Consider the following 25,081-nt stretch of genomic DNA (forward strand, 5'->3'; position numbering starts at 1 on the left):
CTTCACAGAAAATAAAGGAAAGAACAGACTTAAACAATGAAAAAACATTTACAGGTCCTAATCTCTAGGATATACCCACCATCCCAAGCAAAGCCTTCTTTAAAGAATATTAATAATAATAATGAAATTGTTCAAACCATAAAGCTGTGCAAATAATACAATTAAACTGATATAATACTCAGACCCAAACTGAATCTGCCTCAGTCAGTGAGAAAATATCCATTTAAAAGATTCAGGTAGTCATCTTCTTCTGGAGATGTAAGTTGGCTTTTCCCACACTAGAAGAAATCTTTAAACAAGCTGAACATTTTAGAAAGTTTACATTATTTGTCGAGCAGCACGGTGGCTCAGTGGTAGCATTGCTGCCTTGCAGTAAGGAGACCTGGGTTCGCTTCCTGGGTCCTCCCTGCATGGAGTTTGCATGTTCTCCCCGTGTCTACATTGGTTTCCTCCAGGTGCTCCAATTTCCTCCCACAGTCCAAAGACATTCAGGTTAGGTGCATTGGCGATCCTAAATTGTCTCTAGTGTGTGCTTCGTGTGTGTGTTTGTGCCCTGCAGTGGGCTAGCTCCCTGCCCAAGGTTTGTTCCTGCATTGCACCCTGTGCTAGCTGGGATTGGCTCCCGCGACCCTGTGTTAGGATATAGCGGGTTAGAAAATGACTGACTGACATTATTTGTTATTACAAATTATTGCACTGAAAGCATTCCTGTTTCATTGTGTTTATGACCTAAAGTTAAAAAAGACAAACCTCTGAAATCCTTGAGTTTTGTATATAAATTGACTTCAGAAAGTATTCAGACCGCTTCCCTTTTTTCACATTTTCTTATGTTGCAGGCTTGTGGCCATGTGCTAAAATCATGTAAATTCATGGTTTCCCTGATCAAACAACATTCAATACGCCAGAATGACCAATAAATACAGGATTTTAGGAATGTTTTCAAATGTATTACAAATAAAGAACTGAAATATCACATTGATATTTCAAAAAATGAAACTATAATTGCCTGTGACATAGCTGAAGATGGCATACTTTCTTGGAAGATAACATGGACCTCTTTTCTCACAGACCTGCATCCTGTGACTTTAAGGCACTCTAATATTGTTTCTTCTTGATATCCCTACTCTACTATTTTTTCTTCTAGGGTAGTTGTTACTGACAAACTAGAAGAATTATCTATCTCAGCATGTGTCAATGTAGAGTACATGATTATCTTGTCTTATCTGAGCCCATTCAGCTCATAAGGCAGCTATGACTACTCCCGTTTAAAACAAAATAACAATGAATATTTATTAAAAGTAGTTCTTGATTACACCCCTTAAGCTATATTCTGTTTCAGATCTGAGACCTTAATTTTTGGAATTCAAATATTGCTTTCTTTAGATTTAAATATGGTAGCCTGACTTTTACATGCAGATGCTGCCCATTTCAAGTAAGAAAACAATAAATAATAGTTGTGGATTTTGGCTTTGAGAAAGAAAATCCCACATGCTTTACAGTCATGAATGAATGACATCACATGACCATTTGTAATAAAAAAATTATGTTTTTCCTAACCTCAGAAATTAGAAAAAATTACATATAATAACCATAGAACTTGCTTGTGATGGTTGTTCATTCAGGAAATTAGTAGAATCTATCTCTTTTCAACACAAAGTAAAACAAATACATTTCAGCAATGCAGTGCATTGGTGGTATATGTGATCACGTTGAAAAAAACAGGACATGTGCACCCATTGATAAAATGAAAACTTCAGTGTCTGGAAACTATAATGCAGATCTTTTATACAATGAAGGATACTGCAAGCAAATCAATAAATCAGCTGTAAAAAGAAAAGTAGAAAGCATCACAGCTGAACAGAGCTCAGGGGAGCAAAGCATATTTCCAGTACAAACCAAGGAGTGGCCTACAAATTAAAGCTAAATAACAACATTTTATTGTGTTTTTGCCATACTGCTTGTCCAATCCACATTAGGAGCAGCAGCAGATCTGATGAGTTCTCAAACGTTTGTGTAGTTATATTTAAAAAGTTCTAATATGTAAGCTGTAACACTGATTTACACAGACATATCAGAAATCATTCTGAAGTTAGTGTTGAACACATTTTGTTGCATTTTAAAAAGGAATTTAGTGAGCTAATATTTGCTTCTTGGTAGCACCTATACACACTGGGTGCCTTTTGTTCCAGAACGCCATGCAAGTCATTTTGCAATTGTGATTCACCATCGGCCATTAAGATATCTACATTGCAAACCTCTTTCCTCCAACACACAGATGTATGAAGACAAAGTTTATCATTGCAGAATCAGATACAAAATAACAATTCTCCTGAAAAGCAGTGTGTTTGTCTTTGGGTACAAAACTATACTAAATCATGCTGGAAAAACTCAGTCACAAATTGAACCACACATCATATGTTTAGACTGTGACAGAGAATTAAATTCTGTTCTCTGTTATTTTTTTATGAGAAATGTGCATCTGAAAGTGATGTGTAAGCATGGGCACTGTCCAAGCTGTGGATCTTTCATGCCGTTTTATGTTTCTGCTAATGGCATAACAATTAAGAAAAGCAGATATTATGAACACTGAAAAGAGGAAAAATAATCTAAAAGTCATTAATCAATCTTAGTCTTTAAAAATGTTCCTTCAGAAAACAACAATCTCAAAACCCTCTGAATCCATTTCAGGGCAAACTTTTGGTTCTTAGACCAGGGAAGGAAGAAGAAAAGGCCTGGGAAGATCTGAAAAAATTAGTTAATGGGAATTAGTTGAATGCCAAAAAATGGCAACAGAAAACCGATTGTGAATATTCAAAATAAAAGGTGCAAATCACAGTCTAAAAATAGAATAACTTCTCCTAAACCAGTCTAGTATCCCTTCCCTAACAAATTGAATGAAGCACATTTGATTTTTTTTTTTATTTTATTCAAAGCATGGGTAAAAGTATTAACGCATTGTTATCTTTGACAATGACAATGCAATGATGTCACATGTTGCAGCAATGTCAATCATATGACCTAAGAACTGTCTTCATTACAAACAGTACAGCTGCTACAATAAAAATAGCATGGAAAATGTCAGCATCCTTGGGAAAATCATGATAACAATAAGAAAAATAATGTCAAAAACTGTTATATACTGTTATATTCCTACAAAAATCACAGCACATCATATGCATACCCACAATCTTAAGACTGTGCCAAACTTGTAATGACCAATTAGCCCAAAACACACAGCTTTGGGATGTTGGGGAGAACATCTGGGGTGGGATGTTGGCTACAGTCTGTATGACATCACACTGAATGCAACCATGGATGAGATTTGAGCCCCGCATCTGTTGAATCCTGAAGGCAACAAAACTAATGAAAATAAAACCATACTTGTAGTGTTCTTCAAAACACCAGATGAACCTTGGCTTAAAATGAGGTTGATAAGCAGGCAACATGCAACATGTTGCCACAGAGAAACAATAGTGTTTAATTTTGTAGTGGAATGTGAATTTCTAAATAAAGCACATTTATTTAGATACATATATACTTAAAATTAAACAAACAAAAAATGAGTAATGAAAAATGAGAAAGGAAAATGTGCCATTTCATTAGTGATTTACAACATGTTGTTATTACTTACAAAAATTGTAAGAAAAAATTTACCAGATGATAACTAAACTAGACTCACCAGATAATACTGTAGGGGCACAGTTGATAACTGTCATTGCAGGACCCACATGGTCCAGTTTACCTTGGGTCAGAATTATGACTTCAGCATCACATGCCTAAAAAGAAAATAAAAAAAGGTTTCTCATTACAGCTGTTTAGCACAAGACTGCACAACAAAATTGCTTTATAAATGTCTTGAAACATGTCTATTAGAAGAGCTCAATTCCATTTATTTTATATAGAGAATGGATTATGACAATACTGTGTTTTTCCTAGTCTTTACATGAAATTTCTTTTCATTCAGTTCATCTCAAAGGCAGCCTGTCAGAAACATACATGTGAGGGCTAGATGTACATGCTCAAATTAATGCCCCTTGAGACCTAATGTGTACTAGTTAACATCTCCAAAATCATTAGATCATCACCACCAGGATGAACGAACAGAATGTGCGGTTTATGTTAAATTCTGAATTTATCACCTTGAGGTCAAGAGTAGAAATTAAGACTCATCAGACCAAGTGATTTTTTTTCTGTATTCAAATATCCAGTCACAATCATGTGCCCACTGTAACTCTACCTTCTTGTTCTTAGCTGTCAAGATTTGATGCCAACCATGCTGCAGCTCAAGTGCTTCAATCTATAACAAATTTTGCATTCAGAGATATCCTTCTGCACATCACTCTTATAAAATAGATGTTACCCAAGTATTTGTGGCCTTACTGTTAGCTTGAAAAAAATCTGACCATTCTCAAACCTCTGTCCCTTTAACAAGTTGTTTTTGACCAAGGAAACTGCTGTTCACGGGATGTTTTTTATGTATCACATCTTTCTCTGCTAGGTCTGTAGTGTTGGAAAATCTCTGCAGGGCAATGGTTTCTGAGAAGCTGCAACCTTGAAGTTTGATTCAAAATACCACAGTCAAAGTTGCTAAGATCACATCTTATCCATTCTGTTGTTGAGTTTAACAACAAGTAAACACCTTGACCTCATCTGCATGCTGCCTATTTTAAGTTGAAGCTACATGATTTGAAGGAGCATGCTATTAATGCCACTGAGTGTGCATTTACAGTACATAAACGGTGTTATTTTATATTATCAATTTAAGACAAAATGTTTTTATATTCAAGATGCATTTAAGAACTATCAGAACTTTAGTAAGTCAATTTTTTTGTATAACGTGCTGCACTTTATTCTGATATATAGTATATTGGTTATTTCAGCAGATGAAGAGAGAATTTATACAATGATTCACAGGTTAGGTGTGTGAGGTTTTTAAAAAACATTACACCCATTTCCTCTCCTAGCTCCATCTATTTTGTTTGCTGCAGCTTCTTAAAATTCAGCTCACAGACAAACCTCATTGTTAACTGTGGTCATAGAAGAGAAGGTTAAGAAAAATGGTATATGAGGTCACATCTGCATTTTACAAAAAATAACACAAAAACTGAGTTGTCTAGTCTTACTGCCAAGAACTGTGAAGGTTAAACATGGAAAGATCCTGGTGTAAAGCCTTCTCTAGTCTAGATTATAAACTTGGATAGTAATTCATGTTTCAGCAAGACAAAGGCCCAAACACAAAGTGAAAACTACTCTTGAATGGGTTAAAAAGAAAAAGTTGAAATTCCAGACTTAGATCTCATACAAAATCCATGGCAGGACTCTGAAGTCAACTGCAAGAAGGTTCTACGGTGTGATGAGAACAAAATGTAGTATCTTGGCCATAAGACTAAACTCCATGATAAAACAATGTACATTATCAAAAACATGCCATCCCCACTGTGAATTATTGTAGAGGCAGCATCATGTTGTGGGGGTGCTTCTCTTTAGGATCCTTGGAAGGCTTGTGAATGTAGAGGGTAAAATGAAAGCAGGAAAATACAGGGTACTCCTGGAGGGACTTCTGATGCAGTCTGCAAAAAACCTGCATCTTGGTAGAAGAATTATTTTCCAATAAGACAACAACCTTAGAATAAAGCCAAAGCTACACACGAAGGGCTTAAAAAAACAATGTTTAGGTTCTGCAGCGGACAAATCAAGAGTCCGGATCTCAATCCAATTTAGAATTTGTGACCGGATTTGAGAAAGACTATTCATTCATTTTCTTTAAACAGCCTGACAGAGCTTCAGCAGTATTGTAAAGAGGAAAAGGGAAAAACTGCAGTGTCTAGATGTGCAAAGTTGAAACAGACCTGAGCACACAGACTCAACGCTGGGATTCCTACCAAAGGTGCATCTACTAAATAGTGACCATAATGGGATGACCATAATGGTGTCAATACTCATGAGATCAGTTATTTTGTGTTTTATTGTAACTGTATTACCTGGTTTCGCCTGAGACATTTTCTAAGTCAATGGGCCTCTGTTATACCATTACTGGTTAATCAGATGCATCAGAAGTACTATGTAACTACATACTGTACATTTCTGTATACAATATTTGTATAGTTTGTTTTTAGCTAAGAGCTAATATTAGCTCACTTGAGCTACTTAGTTTTTAATGTTACATACACTCCTTGGCGGTGTGGGTGTAAAAGATATTGCAGCAGAACTCCATAAGAAAGCAGTATTATGTGCTGATGAAAATAAGATGTAGTGAAATCAGTTCATCTCATATTTATTATCACATGTGACCCACCCCTGATCCACCAAAGTGATCAACAATGCTGCATGATATTTTTTTCTCATTTCTAATTTCACTCGTTTCATCAAGGGAACTCTCCTGCCTCCACTCTTCTAATTGCATTTTATTCCGAACTTAAAAAGATAAAACTGTGTCCCAAGGCCATTAAGGTTGAGAAATACCACTCCAAGTTAAACACTGTAATCCACTGAGACAATGAAATTGTTATACGAATGTGGTTAAGAAAATAAATACAGCAGTTGCCACCTTTATAACATACCGTGTTTGTCGATGCTCTTATTAAAACTTATGAGCACTGATGAAATCATTTAGGGCAATACGCTGGCTGATGAGAATTGTAGTCTCCACTCTGGCATTTGCACAAGTCTGCAGATAGGTTGATGGAGGTGTGAGGGTAATATACAGTATATTATTTACCTTTCTTACTGGATCAGTTGTGCGGATCTGACTATGCTTACAGGTACAGTGTCTGGCAAGCACTTGCTAAATGAGTCTTCTTTGAGCTTCACCAAGCTTTGCTCCTTTCACTTAGCATATGCAGAGAGCCTTCATTTGCATTAACCGGCATGCCCGATTTATCTGTGAGATTTGTGTTGATCAATGTCAAAAAAAAGCCAAATTAAATCCACTGTGATTTAATATTGTATAACAACAAAACCTGAAAATATCCAAGGAGTGACTAATTTTATATCCACTGTACCAGTAAAGACCACAGGCTGTCTGGAGGCTTAAAGTGTTGAATACCTTTTGAAGATAAAGTTTTCTTTTTTTTTTATACTTTCCTTTCTATTCTGAACATTGCCCATAAAAATGTAAAATATGTTTTCCCAACCACACAAAAAGACTCTTATTATTAATTGTTCTGACTTTCCATTATAACCTAGCAAACTGAGGTAGAAATACAGGTCACAATTGTATAGTTATTTGTTTCTACTAGATAGGCATCCCTGAAACAAATATTACTCCTCATCATCTATGCAACAATCAAAGATGACTGGAAAATTCAGTTCTGACTGTAGGTTTTGGTTCTAAAAACCAGAAGCTGTACACTGTAAATAAGCATTTTTTGTACATGCATTAAGTTCTAAATTCTAATTAATTAGTCTAACTTTGTTATACATATGTCTGTCAAACAGCTGGCATCTGTACCTGAGTACCATTCTTCATCTTGCTTGATCCAGGCCCAGATGGCGCTTCCTTAGAGCTTGGGATCACTTCTATATTCAATGGAATTTTTAGACTTGCACCTCTCCCTCCCACTTCTTTGCATTCATGCAAGTTTTGAGTTGATATTTTGACAGAGATATTTTGACCACAAAAGAATTATTTCTGGCTGAAATAGTCACATCACACAAAGAACAACAGAGAAATGGAATAAGTTACAAATTTAGTGATGTAGACGTGCTGAGCAAGGGAAAGGCTCTATATAAATAAAATGTATTATTATTATTATTATTATTACTCTGAGGACCTTGACAACTCATCTTGATGTCAGTTTAGAGAAATCAGTTGAATATGAATGAGGAGTCAGTTGAGCTGTATGGCCTGTTCTTTTAAAAATTAATATTTTTTTAATATATATTATCAAATGAGGGGAAAGTCAACAGTACTTTACTATTTAATTTTTGGTACCATTGTTTTTGAAGATCCATTCTTGTGAAACTTGTACATGAAATGCAGCATTAATGTTCGAGCTGGTCTGAACATAATTACAAAAAACATGTAAAATATACCTACAAATATACATACAAGCTGACATACTATATATGAACTTCTAATGTTTCTTTTTAAAGATGGTGTAGCTGTCTTGATTCTAATCAAGGTGATGTAAGTAAATGGAAAATGTAAATCTACTGTAAATAAATATATGGTAACTAAGAAAAAAATAAAAATAAGAAAGAGTAAATAGAATAAATAAGTATGGGTGAATACTAAAACTTTTTCCTTCATAAATGTACTCCACAGAGATTGTTTCAAACAAATATAACATCATTTTAACGCCCTTATTAGGCAGAACTTATTTAATTCAGTTGAAAAGTAAAAACACAAGATTCAAGTAGATGAACAGTCACATACTTGGCAAAGCCCAGTGAAGATAGATGTTGCACATCTAAATCAAAATGATTTGCAAGACTATGTAATGGAACAGCCAAAGAACCAGAATCCCACAGGTAGCCCGCCCCATCTGACGTCATGTGTTTGGGAAAATTCTTGTTCCCTTATTCATGTCTGCTGTGCACATTTTCTAGGAATAATCTGTGAGATTTACAAAAGCAAAGATATTTGAATTTTATATCAGCAATGAAATTTGTACCACCCTAATAATAACAGTAGAGAGGAATTTGTGGCCAGTTGTTCAGGTTAAAAGAGAATTTCATATACATCTAAACATAAAAATACTACAGTGAATATTACAATTCTTTGCAACTTAGCTTTAGAACAATGAACTACTCCACTTGTACATTATTTATAGAAAGAGCATCAGTCTCAGTTTAAAGAAAAAAAACACATTTTTGGTATATAAGAAAAAACAGTAAGAGAATTCAATTTTTTTGTATAGGTATTTTGGCTAATATTTAAAAATGCAAAATAAATTCTAGTACACATTGTGAGACACTTGAGTCTAAGTTGCATTTTAAACGCTCAGATCAGGTATTCGCCGTGGGATATGTATGCAGTGTTAAATAAGTCAGGAAATATACTCATGGCATAATATTCAGCTACAGTCAAGGAATCGTTTAACTGTCTTGAAAGTTGAAACATTTTTCATTACAGATATAGATATCACATTTTTGTTTTAATATATTTGTAGCAATGAAATACATCCAAAAATAACAGTGATAATAGAATGTATTATATGCACCACTGTACATAAAATACATGATTTTTAATACAATTTTATATCACATAGGTAACAGCTGAGAAACATTTCTTCTGGAGGCAAAAACAGACATAACTCTAAAAATTAAACTTTTTTGTACTGCTGTTAGTTGTTGGTTGTAGGGGGGTTTCTGGCCAAATGTAGTTCATATTTCTTAAACATAAAAGAACTGGCTGTTTAAGTCTCAAGCTAAAGTTATTGGCTGCAGAGGTGTTGAACATGATAGGTGCTTTGTCAGGAAATTATGTCAGTTAAACACTGAATCATTGTAATCTGCAGATAATGAAGCTGTTATGTTGTTTTTTTATAACGTAAATGCTGGGTACTGTGGTGTAGTAATGGATTGTGCAGATTGTGCAAACCACAAGGCCCTACCAGCTTGAAGGGGCCCACTCGGGGCTGTATAGATTTAAAAAAAAATGAATAAATTCAATCACTTGTACAGTTAATAATTCAGTTTTATTTGCATGTTTTCACTATCACCAGGCCAGTCCAATCCAATCCAATCCATGATGATTTGACGTATTCAGCAGGCCTACAGTTTACTTTAACTTAGAGTCTAAATGGAGGCACAACACATCCTAGCCTGCCTTACGGAGAAGTGCACATTTCCAAATTGAGCGACCTTTGGCGTGCCATAGCGGACGTGAACAGAAGAAGTTTTGAAGGACTTCACATGAAAAGTGTAAATATATACAGTGGAACCTCGGTTCACGAATGTCTCTGAACACATACAAATCGGGTTACGACCAAAAAGTTCGCCAAACTTTTGCATCTGTTCATGACCACACACTTGGTTGACGAACAAGCCAGTTTCCTTTCCGGTTCGTATGCACCGATCATTTCCACACGTGTGCATTCTCTCCTTGTGCATTCGCTGTGAACTCTTTGTGCTATATTTCGTTTCCCTTCCAGTTCATACGCGCCAATGATTTCTGCTTGTGTTCAGTCTCTACCTGTACTGTACATTGTTCTCGGTGCATCACGCAGAGGGACTCTCCCTCAAACTGTAACCTCCTCTCAACCCAGTTTCCTCCAGTGGTATAGCGGGTCCACAGCTCCCGTCAAAAAGGCCAGTTTTAATAAATAATCACCGCACCTGCGGCTTAGCGAGGGGACGTGGTGATGTGTGGCCGAAGCGATTCCTGAGGAGTTCGTGATGTGGGTATTTCTCACTTAAGTGCACAGGTGAGAAGCGGTCCACATCCGTAATTGTTCCCAGGAGCTGCTGATTGCCACGACTACCACGCCTCTTCATAAATAGAAGCACGAGTCGGTTAAAGGGAAAAAGAAGAGAACAGGAAAGAACGGGAGGTTGCAGGAGAAGGCAGGAAGCAGGAAGAGAAAGCTGGTGCAGGAGAGAGAGAGAGAGAGAGAGAGAGAGCGCATGCATTTAGTTTACTATTACACTGTGCATTCTATGGTATAATTAACTATTTTTGTGCTTTAAAATCTTTAAATATAATATATTTACATACAGTTCATACGGTCTGGAACGGATTAATTGTATTTACATACAATCGTATGGGGGAAATTACTTCGGGTCATGACCAAATCGGGTTATGACCATAGTTTTGGAACGAATTATGCTCGTGACCCGAGGTTCCACTGTACTACTGAAAAAAGTAAAGGAATACTTTTTAATAAGAGTATAGCATCAAGTCAGTGAAACTTCTTGGCTACTGATATGGTCAGTTAAGCAGCAGAGGGGGTTGTTAATCAGTGTCAGCTGCTTTGGAGCACTAGAGGGGCAACAATGAGATGACCCCCAAAATAGGAATGGTTTAACAGGTGGAGGCTACTGACATTTTTCCCTCCTCATCCTCTTTTCGGACTATTTTTTCACTAGTTTTGCAGTTAGTTGACGTCAGTGTCACTACTGGGAGCATGAGGCAATACCTGGACCCTACAGAGGTTGCACTGGTATTCCAACTTCTCCAGGATAGCACATCAATACGTTCCATTGCCAAAAGGTTTGCTGTGTCTCCCAGCACAGTCTCAAGGGCATGGAGGAGATTCCAGGAGATGGGCAGTTACTCTAGGAGAGCTTGACAGGGCTGTAGAAGGTCCTCAACCCATCAACAGGACCGGAGGAACAGGATAAGCACTGTCAGAGCCCTACAAAATGACCTTCCAGCAGTCAGGCCACTGGTGTGAATGTCTCTGACCAAACAATCAGAAACAGACTTCATTAGGGTGACATGAGGGCCCGACGTCCTCTAATGGGCCCTGTGCTCACTGCCCGTCGGCACCATGGAGCTCGATTGGCATTTGCCATGAAATACTAGAATTGGCAGGTCCACCACTTTTCATAGATGACAGCAGGTTCACCATGAGCAAATGTGGCAGACGTTAAAGGGTCTGGAGAAACCATGGAGAACATTATGCTGCCCGTCACATTGTTCAACATGTACGATTTGGTGGTGGGTCAGTGATGGTCTGGGGAGGTATATCCATGGAGGGACGCACAGATCTCTACAGGCTAGGTATCAGGATGAAATCCTGATTGTCAGACCCTATGCTGGTGCAGTGGGTTCTGGGTTCCTCCTGGTGCACGACAATGCCCGGCCTCATGTGGGGAGGGTATGCAGGCAGTTCCTGGAGGATGAAGGAATTGGTAAAACTGACTGGCCCCCATGCTCACCTGACCTCAATCCAACAGAACACCTCTGGGTGTGACATTATGTTTCAGTCCATCTGACACCGCCAAGATGCACCTCAGTCTGTCCAGGAGCTCAGTGATGCCCTGGTCCAGATCTGGGAGGAGATCCCCAGTGCGTGTTCAGTCTCTCCCTGTGCATTCCCTGTGCAGAGAGTGAGAGAGAGAGAGCGACACACACGTGAGAGAGAGAAAGAGAGAGAGACGGAGAAACACACACACGAGAGAGAGAGAGAGAAAGAGAGAGGGAGGGCTGGCCGTGTAAGGCCGAGAAGGCAGTTAAAGAATGCACAGGGCTTGTTTTTAAAGAGACAAATTCGAGCATTGTTTTAACCTCGTATTTAATGCAGACGTTTTTCTATTGGATTTTAACCTCCACTTCACTTCTGTTTACAGCGATCGGTTTGTAGTGTGCATTGTTACTTTTCTTGGTGGTTTACATCCGCCGCCGGCGCAAGTGGCAGCCATTCCAGCAGCTCCATGTATGACTTTATCTATTTACCTTTTTTCTCTATTATTCTCTATTTCATTGATCACTTATACCACTTTATTTTATGTGGAATCGCTCCCTGGACACTTTACTATCCATCCATCCATCCATCCATTTTCCAACCCGTTGAATCCGAACACAGGGTCACGGGGGTCTGCTGGAGCCAATCCCAGCCAACACAGAGTGCCAGGCACGAACCAATCCCGGGCAGGGCGCCAACACACCGCAGACTTTCTACTACTTGACATGGATTTTTACACGCCAAGACTCGCCTATTCAAGTTGTCAACTTCAAGCGCTGAGAAAAAATGCCCGTGCAGGTGTGGTTACCTGTATTTACCTGACGAGGTAAGAAGACGATATCGGGGCAGGCGAGCCGGCGGTAAGATAAAAGCCAAGCGGCTTGCGAGAAAGTGGAACTATAAACCTTTGGTGCCTTCTGTGATCCTGGAAAATGTGAACTCACTACAAAATAAGATCGACGAACTGGCTGTGCTGGTGAAAAATGTCAGAACCTAAAGAGAATGCAGCTTGCTGTGTTTTAGTGGAGCTACCCAGGTTTAGCACAGTTAGAGCGGACAGAGACGCAAATACCTGCGGGAAGAAGAAAGGAGGAGGAGTTGCACAAAGTGGTGCAACCCAGGACATGTAAACGTTAAAATCTCCACTTGCTGCAGGGACATCGAACTGTTGGCCGCAAGTTTGCATCCCTATTACTTGCCCAGAGAGTTTGGACACGTCATTGTTGTTATTGTTTACATCCCTCCTCTGGCGAACGCGGAGATAGCGGGTGACGTCACCCATTCCGCAGTTGCTAACTTACAAATGCAGCACCCCGAGGCGCTTGTGCTAATCGCTGGAGACTTTAACCATGTGATGCTGGACAAAACATTACCTGCCTTGTCTCAGTATGTGGATTGTAACACCCGGGGAAATAGGACTATCGACTTACTGTATGCAAACGTTAAAGACACATACAGCACCACCCCGCTGCCTGCGCTTGGGAAAGCAGATCATAACCTGGTTCTGCTTCAGCCTCACTAAAAACCAAGAGTGAAGGCGCTACCTACAACCACACAATCATTCAGGAAGTGGTGCCCTGAGACAGAGCAGGCTCTGAGAGACTGCTTTGGAACAACTGACTGGGATATCCGGCAGGGGTCACATAGTGAGAATATTGAAGAGGCTGTTGACTGCACAACTGATTACATCAACTTCTGTATGGACATTGTAGTTCCAGTAAGAACAGTACGCTACTATGCTAACAACAAGCCATGGATTACAAGTGACAGCAAGAACCTTTTGAACCAGAAGAAAAGGGCTTTTAAAGGCGGAGATCAGCATGAGCTCAAGCGTGTGCAGAAGGAACTCCCGAGTCCAGCTCAGGGTGGCGAAGGAACAGTACAGGAGAAAGCTGGACTGGAAGTTGCAGAATAACAGCATGAAGGAAGAGTGGGATGGGATGAAGATCATCACTGGCTGCAGCTTGAAGCGGAGTGCCACCATCGAGAGAGACGTGGAGAGAGCAAACCAAATGAACAACTTCTTTAACAGGTTTGACCACCCTAACCCACGCTCACCTCGGAGTACTGCATCCTCCAACCATCCTTCTGCTGATACCAGCATAGCAGAGACATTCCCACCCACAATTACAGCAGCGCAGGTGAGCAGAGAGCTGAGGAGACTTGATGCAAGCAAAGCAGCGGGTCCAGATGGAGTATTGCCATGACTGCTGAAGACTGGGGAGTCTTCTACAGCGTATCTTCAACCTGAGCCTGGAACAGGGGAGAGTCCTGAGGCTTTGGAAAACATCTTGTATCATCCCAGTCCCAAAGGTATCACGTCTTAATGAGCTGAATGACTTCCGGCCTGTTGCTCTGACGTCACATGTGATGAAGACCATGGAGCAGCTCCTGCTTCACCACCTGAGGCCACAGGTCCACCACGCCCTTGACCCTCTGCAGTTCGCATACCAGGAGAAGGTGGAAGCGGAGTATGCCATCATCTATATGCTACATCGATCCCTCTCCCACTTGGACAGAGGCAGTGGTGCTGTTAGAATTATGTTTTTGGACTTCTCTAGCGCCTTCAACACCATCCAACCTCTGCTCCTTAGGGACAAGATGACAGAGATGGGAGTAGATTCACACCTGGAGGCATGGATCCTGGACTATCTTACAGACAGACCTCAGTATGTGCGTCTCGGGAACTGCAGGTCTGACATTGTGGTCAGCAACACAGGAGTGCCGCAAGGGACTGTATTTTCTCCGGTCCTTTTCAGCCTATATACATCAGACTTCCAATACGATTCGGAGTCCTGACACGTGCAAAAGTTTGCTGACGACACTGCTATCGTGGGTTGCATCAGAAGTGGGCAGGAGGAGGAGTATAGGAAGCTAATCAAAAACTTTGTTAAATGGTGAGACTGGAGCCGACTATACTTCCTTAGAAGGTTGGCGTCCTTCAACATCTGCAATAAGATGCTGCAAAAGTTCTACCAGATGGTTGTGGCGAGGGCCCTCTTCTATGTGGTGGTGTGCTGGGGAGGCAACATAAAGATGAAGGACGCCGCACACCTGGACAAACTTGTTAGGAAGGCAGGCTCTATTGTAGGGATAAAGCTGGACAGTTTGACATCTGTGGCAGAGCAACGGGCGCCAAGCATACTCCTGTCAATCATGGAGAATTTACTGCATCCACTTAACAGTGTCATCTCCAGGCAGAGGAGTAGCTTCAGTTACAGACTGCTGTCACTGTCCTGCTCAACTGACAGACTGTGGAGATGGTTCCTCCCCCACACTATACGACTCATCAATTCCACCTGGGGGAGTAAACGCTAACATTATTCATTATTATAAGTTATTGTCTGTTTTTACATGCATTTTTATTACTCTTTAATTTAATATTGTTTTTTTCTATCAGTATACTGCTGCTGAATTATGTGAATTTCCCCTTGGGATTAATAAAGTATCTATCTATCTATCTTATTAAATTACGGATTTTTCAAATGTTAATTTGTTTCCTTGTGCTTAAAACTCATTAAAAAAAAGTGTTTTTAGCGAGTGGTTCATAGCGGTATAGCGCAAACTCTTGCAGTGTTAGTTTTCTCTGTTGTTCAAGGTTTTCTCAGTGTTATTCAATGTTTTTACATTTAGTTTAGTATTACACTATGCATTCTATGGTATAATTAACTATACTTGTGCTTAAAAATCTTTAAAAAAATATATTTACATACAGTTCGTACGGTCTGGAACGGATTAGTTGTATTTACATACAATCCTATGGGGGAAATTACTTTTACAAGATTTCTTTTACAAATCTTGACATTTGCATGGAATGTGTATGCTCATTTCAAGCATCAATTTGTGCATTCGCAAGTTTTATAAATCTGAACCCAGGTAGGAAAAGGGCCCGTTTTAAAGAGGTCTTCCAATTTTGTTTTCAAAATTTATCAAATGCTAAGTTAGAACTTAGGTGGAAGAGAGAACTATCAGTTGAGCAAACCACGGGGAGCAGAGTTTTATTTTAACCAGGTCTATGCAGGGTACCATTCTGTATTCATAGTGAAAAACAGTCCAGAAACCAAGTATATACACCACAGTTACCATCTTTAAGCCTTACTGTATGTTGTGGGTGTGTCCTACTATATTATTATTGATGTAGTGACTGTAATGTACAAGCAGCTTTCTTGTTTCACTTAGAAGATAGCAAGCACTTCCTTTCAGCTTTCATTTATGATGTATTAAGAGTGCACAACAGCTAGCTGGTCTGTCCTTCTTTGATGGAAATACCTCTCCTTTTCCAATATACAGTAAATTTCAGACATTTTGCAGCTGCAGTACTTTAAGAATTCACAAATGTTTTTAAATCAGACTTCACCGTGGGTGGGGGGGAAACAGGCTTCTGCACTCCTGCTATTCATGAAGCGTTCAGACTTCAAAAATTCAGAAATCCACAAATGGGTCATACCCACCACAGCTCAAAGTAATCAAAGCCAGAGCCTGCTAACAGCCCTCCTGAATTAGAAGACACTGGCTAAGACAGGGGATAACTCAATTTATTTAAACATCTGTAGAGATTAAATGTCTGTGGCTTTTGCAACAGCTGCACTTAGATACACAGACTCAAGTGAATAAGTGCCCTACCTCCTTGTTCAGTATGGACAGCTTTAAAGCTATTCTACAATACATTTCAAAAGTTAATACTGATTAAGAATAAGGTCAGTTTTAAGAAATGCCTGCCATACTTGCCAATCTTGAATTAAAATACCCAATTCATAATGAAAGCAGGAGGCAAATAGAACAGCAAGAAAGGCTGCCACATTCACATAGCATGTGTACTAGTTTGACTCTGTCCTCAAATGCTCATATAAGCTTTCTCTTGCAGTCCAAAGGAATTCTGTTAAACTGACTGCCATCTTTAGACTGTTCCATTGTGAGTGTGTGTACAAGTGTGTCCTTAAAGGAGTAGCTGGAGGCAAGTATTGTCGTGCCTGTTGATGCATGGGTAAGTTCCAGCTTCCTGTAGTTCATGACAAGCAATCAGATATGTAAAATGAAGGCAAAGACATAAAACTGTACGATATGCCCAATTTTGTTTCACAGAGATCAACTACCAAGCATCTCCCTAACAAGATATAGTACTGGCAGCTAGGAAAAATGTATACTTTAAAATTTACAGGTGAGTCTTATCTAATGAGAAGGAAATGTGCAACAGCCTTGTGAATTATGACCTTGTTAATTGGTGTGACACCTCAGTGGTAAAACATAATTTTAACAAACAGCAAAAAATGTTTGTTCATTTTAGAATAAGCATTTTCATTTATCTGAAACATTGACTGAGGATCAGCCATTACTGAAAGTTTTAAATATCTTGAGATAGTTATAGAACTGATTTCAGTCAGAAACAGTCTGTAAGAAGGAACAAGCATACCTCATTTTCTAAGTAATACTAATGTTTAATAACATCATGGCAATGCTGAAAATCATAATGTTGGAATTTATTAGAATGAAATTAAACTGTTGGTTAGTTATAGTAATGAAAATTATTGTAAAATTAGTGTACTTAAAACTATGACTAACTGTTCAAAACTTCCTTAAAAGTTGGAAACATTTATTAAGAGTGTCCCTGATTAAGCATGTAGAACATCTTCCCCTTAACATGCTTTTTTTTTCGTAACTCAACTGATTTCTTACTCAAGGTTTAGGGGAGGGAATGTTGCATTTGATTTGAAAAAGATGTTGCATCGAATGTCTAATTATTTTTTGCAATCCCTTCATTAGAATGCAATTTTTAAATCAATAAAAATACTTTGTAAAATATCATTGGCATCCGCCCCGATCAGGACTTCAAATATACACTGTTAAACTTACAGTACCTTAATTTCCACTTGGGAATAGCAGTAAACCACAGCACCGATGAGGTCTGAAATTTTATCTGGCACAACTTTTTTTATTATCAAACTTAACTTAGACTCAATATCTGCTCCCTAGAAAGACTAAATGAGAGCTTAAAAACAAACAAGGCACAATGGAGGTATGGGTTTTTTTTTACTGTGTGCCATACACTGATCAACCATAACATTAACAGGAGAAATGCATAACACTGATTATCTCGATTATCTCATAACAGGGGCAGTGGTTACATGTCAAGGGGTAGGATATATTATTCAGTAAGTGAACTGTCAGTTGTTGAAGGTGGTGTGTTGGGAGCAAGCGGAAGGATCTTAATGACTTTGACAAGGGAATGTGCGTCATTTATCTGGGGAACAGCTTGGCAGCAAGATGCACAATGGGAAGATGGCAAGCTAGCTGAAGCAGTGCGACGCTCTAGACAATCTTCGGCTGGGAAACCATGTGTCCTGGCATTCACTTGGCTGTTACTTTGACATGTACCACCTACCTAAAGATTGTTGCAGACCACATACACTCCTTCATGGCAATAGTAATGCAAAATTATTCAGGAATGGCTTGAGGAACAAGACAAAGAGTTCAAGGTGTTGACTTGGGCTCCAAATTCTAGACTTCAATCCACTCAAGCATCTGTAGGATGTGCTGGAAAAGCAAGTTCCATTCATGAAGGCCCCAGCTTGAAATATACAGGACTTAAAGGATCTGTTGCTAACGTCTTGGTGCCAGACACCACAGGACACCTTTACAGAACATGTGGAGTCTATGCATCCATGGGTTGCAGTTGTTACAGTAGCCCAAGGGGGACCTACACAGTATTAGGCAAGTGGTTTAAAGGTTGAGGCTGCTAAGTGTATATAGTAATGTGCTAATGATCCATTATGTAAAAAGGTCTTCTTATAAAGGTAAGCATCTGAATTCAGTTCTCACTAAATAGCATTCATTTGAAAACACATTGACTGTATTAATAACATGGCCGGTTATGAAAAGCGATGTTGATTTATGATATGCAAGTATTGATTTTCACACAGAGGCAAGGTTGTTTGTGACCCTGAATTTGCCCAGTATAAGAGAGCATCTGTATTTATGTGGATGTGCTCTGCAATAGACTGGAACTCAATCTGTGATCTTTTTTGCCTTGTGCATATTGCTGCCCAATTATGATTTATCATTACCCTGAACTGACTTTACTGGGTACAGAAAATGAATTGATCAATGGAAAACAAATCAGTTCAAGAGGTATGCAAGAAATGCTGGAGCATTATGCATTTATATTGATATCTGGGAAGGGTTGGATGCTGCTGAATCTGATGGACTAATTTGGGTTTACACTACCTCACCAAAAGCAGGATTTTGATATGCAGATACAGAACTGTATATTTACACTATAGTAGAGTTACATTGTATCCTATTTTGTAGTGTAAATGTATCGCTGGATAGTATAATAGACAGATGTTTAAAAGACAAAGGAAGTTAAAAAATATTTATAAAAATGATAAAGCTATAAAATGAGCTATAACCTGACCAAGTGAAATTCAAATATTTGAGGCTTGATCCATCCTAGTATGATATGCAAACTAATTACTAAAAAGAAAAAAAGTCATAACAAATAGTTTACAAGACATTTTGCCAGCTAAAATAAATATAGATTATAAATATAGATCATTGTTTCAATACAATTCTATACGTTGCAAAAAAGTGGGTTCTGAAAATGGAGTGTCCCTTATGAAAAGCAGGCAGAGCAAGCAATAAATCCTGCTTCCTATAAAAAAGCACCAACTGCATGCCTTCAGTTTCAAATACAATACTCTCAGTCATACGTATCTAACTTTTTTAAAAACTTAGTCTATCCCAGAACCCACCCTAAGTACTGTGTTGTCAAGATGCACATGCCATGCATTTTTAATAGTGTTCAAATAAATGCATTTTTACTACTTAAACTATGACTTAAAAAAAAATATATACTTGGCTACTCATACACATTCTTAAAAGGCACATCAAAGTCTAAAACATATATTTAATTATTCATATAACAAAAATTCACTTAGTATCTAAATAAGAAGATAAGCTATTAATACATTACATGTGTTGTTAGACATGTGAGCCTAGGGAACATTTAGTGGGTTCTGTCCAGGAAACAAATTGGAAGAATCATAATGGGGTACACAATCATAAACATTTTTTCCCCTCTTTAACCTTAAGAGTGAAGAAGGATGTACAGGAGGTGCTCCGCCATTATTTCTGTCATGGGTCCAGAAGTCCCAGCTCTTCCCACCTTTCTACTATTTAAGAAGTGCCCAGAAGTCACAGTTTATTCATGGAGATAGGACATATCCTCCTACAGGGAAAGTCTATCATAAACCTGAAGAAGCCATAACAAGATCCAGACAGACCTTGGAGATTTCCTACTCTGCAGTTTTTGTTGTTTTATTTGTGCCAAATTAAATAAAGCATCCATTTTTGAAGCCTGATACTTAAACTGTTTATTTTTTGTACACACAGATACACACTTATAAAAAGAAGAGCTGATTAAGCAAAATACTGATATGACCCTATCTTACTTAGTCCAATTCACTCTGGACCAACCAAACTCAGGCTAGTAATATAAAAGCCTTTAAATGTCTTATTAAATATATGAAAATGGTAACAAAAACTCTGTTCTAAAATTGAACTGTATCCAAAAACAATACATTTTGGGTTCACAAATACAATAAAGATGCATGGGGTGTAATTGTTAAAATTAATTGCAATTTGTTTCTTCTAAATTATACGTATTTCAATAAAAGAACACAAATTCTGTTTTATAACTTGTATTTTAAAGAGATTAAAACTCGCAGTAGAACAGAATAAGTGCAGCATTTTGCTTCCCTCTAGTGGTTTATGCATGCAAATGTATGGTTTCAACGTTCAAGGCAGTATTTTGCATATTAATAATACTGTACTGTAGATCTTGCAGACATACAAACATATATAGAGAAACTTTGAAATAGTTTAAGAATTGCGCAGGGGAGTCAGCAGTGTCTTTCTCGTCTTCCACAGTATCAACAGATATATAAACTAACGAAATCCGGGAATATTTCCATCAATCCATTATCCAACCCGTTATATCCTAACTACAGGGTCACAGGGGTCTGCTGGAGCCAATCCCAGCCAGCACAGGGCGCAAGGTAGGAAACAAACTCCAGGCAGGGTGCCAGCCCAACGCAGGGTGCGCGCGCACACACATAGACACACACCCAAACACACTAGGGACAATTTAGAATCGCCAATTCACCTAACCTGCATGTCTTTGGACTGTGGGACGAAACCAAAGTACCCGGAGGAAACCCATGCAGACACAGGGAGAACATGTAAACTCCACAAAGGGAGGATCTGGGAAGTGAACCCGGGTCTCCTAACTGCGAGGCAGCAGCGCCACCACTGCGCCACCGTGCCGCCCCCGGGAATATTTCCTTACAGTAAATCAATTCCAATGCTAATAAATCCTAATTGACCATTTTTCTTCATTTAAAAAAAGACTGGCATCATAATACATGCACATATAGGACATTTCCATAAAATAATACTGACATTATGCAACCATATTATTTTTTTATAAAATAAATCTTAATCCTAAAGATTTATATAATCTAGGAATGTTAATCCTAGCTAAATATTAAAAAAACCTTAATCAATAAAGTTTCACATGTTCATTGTTTTCTTGTAATAACAGAGATAAGAACATAATATTTCTCTTAATCATATGGGTACAAAGGCCTTCTAAACATAGCATGTGTTTTGAAGAACAACTTTTGAGAACTAATATGTTATATGGTCTATTTCAAAATGTAGTTGAAGTAAACTCTTTCAGTCCCACCACTCAAATCCATGATTTACAATTTCTCAAATTGACATTTTTGCATTCTGTCAGTGACCCTTCCTTAAAATTCCTTTGTCTTTCTGCACATTTCCTGTGTTGTATTCTGTTGAAATTACCAAATAAATCTAAAGATATATGCACAAACAACACCTACATTTGTAATTTGTTTTTGATACATTTTAGCTTGTAAAATTGGTAAAGCTTACTATTAAAGTGTGGGATCAGAAAAAAACAAAATTATATATGAATAATTATGAATACCCACAAATCATATGGTTCTGGATTGTGAAAGCAATTCAGTCTTTCTTGATGGTTGCTCTGTAGTGTGTAATTGAACATAATGATGAGAAATGCAGATAAAGCTGCTATGTGCTTTTCAACAGTAAAATGTAGAAAATTGTTATAATCCATTCAAATGTACTGCGCTTGGTTTCAGGTTATCTTTTGTTTCTTTAACAAATGCCATACTGAAAACACCTATATTTATAGTAGTTCATTTCAAATATATGTTATCCTAAATAAATCTCTGTGAAGTTTGATCTGAAAGATAAGGTTTCAGTTTCAATTGTAATACTGTATAAATTATAATAATACTTACACAAATCTATACTAATAAAAGTCAAAGCCCTCACTGACTGACTGACTGACTCACTGACTCACTGACTCATCACTAATTCTCCAACTTCCCGTGTAGGTAGAAGGCTGACATTTGGCAGGCTCATTCCTTACAGCTTACTTACAAAAGTTGGGCAGGTTTCATTTCGAAACTCTACGTGTAATGGTCATAAATCGAAGCTATTTTTCTCCATATAATGTAATGGAGTTGAGCTCGATGGCCGTGGGGGGCGGAGTTTCGTGTGACATCATCACGCCTCCCACGTAATCACGTGAACTGACTGTCAACACATTACGTAGAAAACCAGGAAGAGCTCCAAAAAGCGCTGAAGAAAACATGCCTTATACAATTGAGAAGGCAGCGAAACAATAAGAAGCGAGCGAGTGACACATACTGTACAAGCATATTCATGCCTGCAGCTACTTCAGAAACAAAGAACGGTGTAAAACTTAAGTTTAAATTAAGTTCATAGACAGGCTGTCGCTGGCGTTTGTCATGCCCACGGCTAATGCGGGATACAAGTTTAATGAGAGGACGCAGGGTATAAACGACAGTTTTGATCACTTTCTAACTAAGTTAAAATTGCTGGTCAAAGGCTGTGCTTATGCAAATTCCGAGAGACTATGTTTGTGGGAGGATTGACAGTTAAGGCGGGTGGAGGAGTGACGTCATCCTCTCCCCTCCCATTCACCTCATTTCGCTCTGAGCTGAGCTCCGCGGCTAACGAAGCAACTTCGTCACACTGCCACCAAATACTCACAGAAAAATCCACAAGTTAATACACACACTGTCTCTAGAGTTTCTCCACACTGAATCCTCCAGGCACTACTTACAAAAGGTTACATTGACAATCGTGTTACGTTATTTTTAAAATGTTTCCTTTTCTTCTCGATTCATTTTACCCTCGCACCCCCTTGGTTTGAGAAGAAGTATGAAAAAATATGAGGTTAACACAGAAAAACAGATCACCAATTCAAGCTTTATGAATAATCGATTCGCCATCAATAATTGTTTTGGTAAAGCCATACTCAGTGTAATCCTCCTTCCATTTAATTATTTTTCCGCCACTAGCCATGATTAAATGAACGGTAAAAAAGTAAGAGCGAAGCGAGGTTGACTTATTCAGGCAGGCATACATATGACAGCAACACTCATGACAATGTCAATCATGTTACATTATTATTAAAATGTTTCTTTTTCTTTTTCATTACTTCTTTAACACACTACTTCTCCACTGCGAGGCGCTGGTATTTTGCTATATATATATATATATATATATATATATAAACTGCTCAAAAAAATTAAAGGAACACTTTGAAAACACATCAGATCTCAATGGGAAAAAGAAATCCTCCTGGTTATCTATACTGATATAGACTGGGTAATGTGTTAGGAGCGAAAGGATGCCACATCGTTTGATGGAAATGAAAATGATCAACCTACAGAGCCCTGAATTCAAAGACGCCCCAAAATCAGAGTGAAAAAATTATGTGGCAGGCTAGTCCATTTTGGCAAAATTTTATTGCAGCAACTCAAAATTGTACGCAGCACTTTGTATGGCCCCTGTGTTCTTGTATACATGCCTGACAACATCGGTGCATGCTTCTAATGAGATGACAGATGGTGTTGTGGGGGATCTCCTCCCAGATCTGGACCAGGGCATCACTGAGCTCCTGGACAGTCTGAGGTGCAACCTGGTGGCATTGGATGGACCAAAACAATGTCCCAGAGGTGTTCTATTGGATTTAGGTCAGGAAAGTGTGGTGGCCAGTCAATGGTATCAATTCCTTCATCCTCCAGGAACTGCCTGCATACTCTCACCACATGAGGCCAGGAATTGTCGTGCACCAGGAGCCACTGTACCAGCATAGGGTCTGACAATGGGTCCAAGGATTTCATCCTGATACCTAATGGCAGCCAAGGTGCCTTTGTCAAGCCTGTAGCGGTCTGTGTGACCCTCCATGGATATACCTCCCCAATCATTAACCCACCACCAAAATGCTCATGCTGAATGATGTTACAGGCAGCATAATGTTCTCCATGGCTTCTCCAGACTCTTTCACTTCTGTCATGTGCTCAGGGTGAACCTGCTCTCATCTGTAAAAAGCACAGGGCACCAGTGGTGCATCTGCCAATTCTGGTATTCTATGGCGAATGCCAATCGAGCTGCATGCTGCTGGGCAGTGAGCTCAGGGCCCATTAGAGGACATGGGGCCCTTGGGTCACCCTCATGAAGTCTTTCTGGTTGTTTGGTCAGAGACATTCACACCAGTGGCCTGCTGGAGGTCATTTTGTAAGGCTCTTGCAGTGCTCATCCTGTTCCTCCTTGCCCAAAGGAGCAGATACTGGTCATGCTGATGGGTTATGGACCTTCTCTCCAGCTCTCCTAGAGTAACTGCTTGTCTCCTAGAATCTCCTCCATGCCCTTGAGACTGTGCAGGGAGACACAGCAAACCTTCTGGCAATGACACGTATTGATGTGCCATCCTGGAGAAGTTGGACTACCTGTGCAACCTCTGTAGGGTCCAGGTATTGCCTCATGCTACCAGTAGTGACACTGGCTGTAGCCAAATGCAAAACTAGTGAAGAAACAGTCAGAAAAGATGAGGAGGGAAAAATGTCAGTGGCCTCCACCTGTTTAACCATTCCCGTTTTGGGGGTCATCTCATTGTTGCCCCTCTAGTGCATCTGTTGTTAATTTCATTAACACCACAGCAGCTGAAACTGATTAACAACCCCCTCTGCTACTTAACTGACCAGATTAATATCCCATAAGTTTCATTGACTTTATGCTATACTCTGATTAAAAAGTGTTACTTTAATTCTTTTGAGCAGTATATATATATATATGAATGAATGACCTCCAAA

At 38.9% G+C, this 25,081-nt stretch overlaps 1 protein-coding gene across 1 annotated transcript in view; it reads right to left on the reverse strand.

Annotated features, from left to right (window-relative positions):
• mthfd1l (methylenetetrahydrofolate dehydrogenase (NADP+ dependent) 1 like) overlaps positions 1-25,081 on the reverse strand; it is a 400,198-nt gene that overhangs the window by 323,515 nt on the left and 51,602 nt on the right. Inside the window, exon 8 of the mRNA XM_039747812.1 lies at positions 3,680-3,776. Within this exon, the coding sequence (XP_039603746.1) occupies positions 3,680-3,776 (97 nt within the window). The remainder of the gene's footprint in view (positions 1-3,679; positions 3,777-25,081) is intronic.

The sequence above is a fragment of the Polypterus senegalus genome, chromosome 3, assembly GCF_016835505.1.
Source record: "Polypterus senegalus isolate Bchr_013 chromosome 3, ASM1683550v1, whole genome shotgun sequence".
In the NCBI taxonomy this organism is placed as follows: domain Eukaryota; kingdom Metazoa; phylum Chordata; class Cladistia; order Polypteriformes; family Polypteridae; genus Polypterus; species Polypterus senegalus.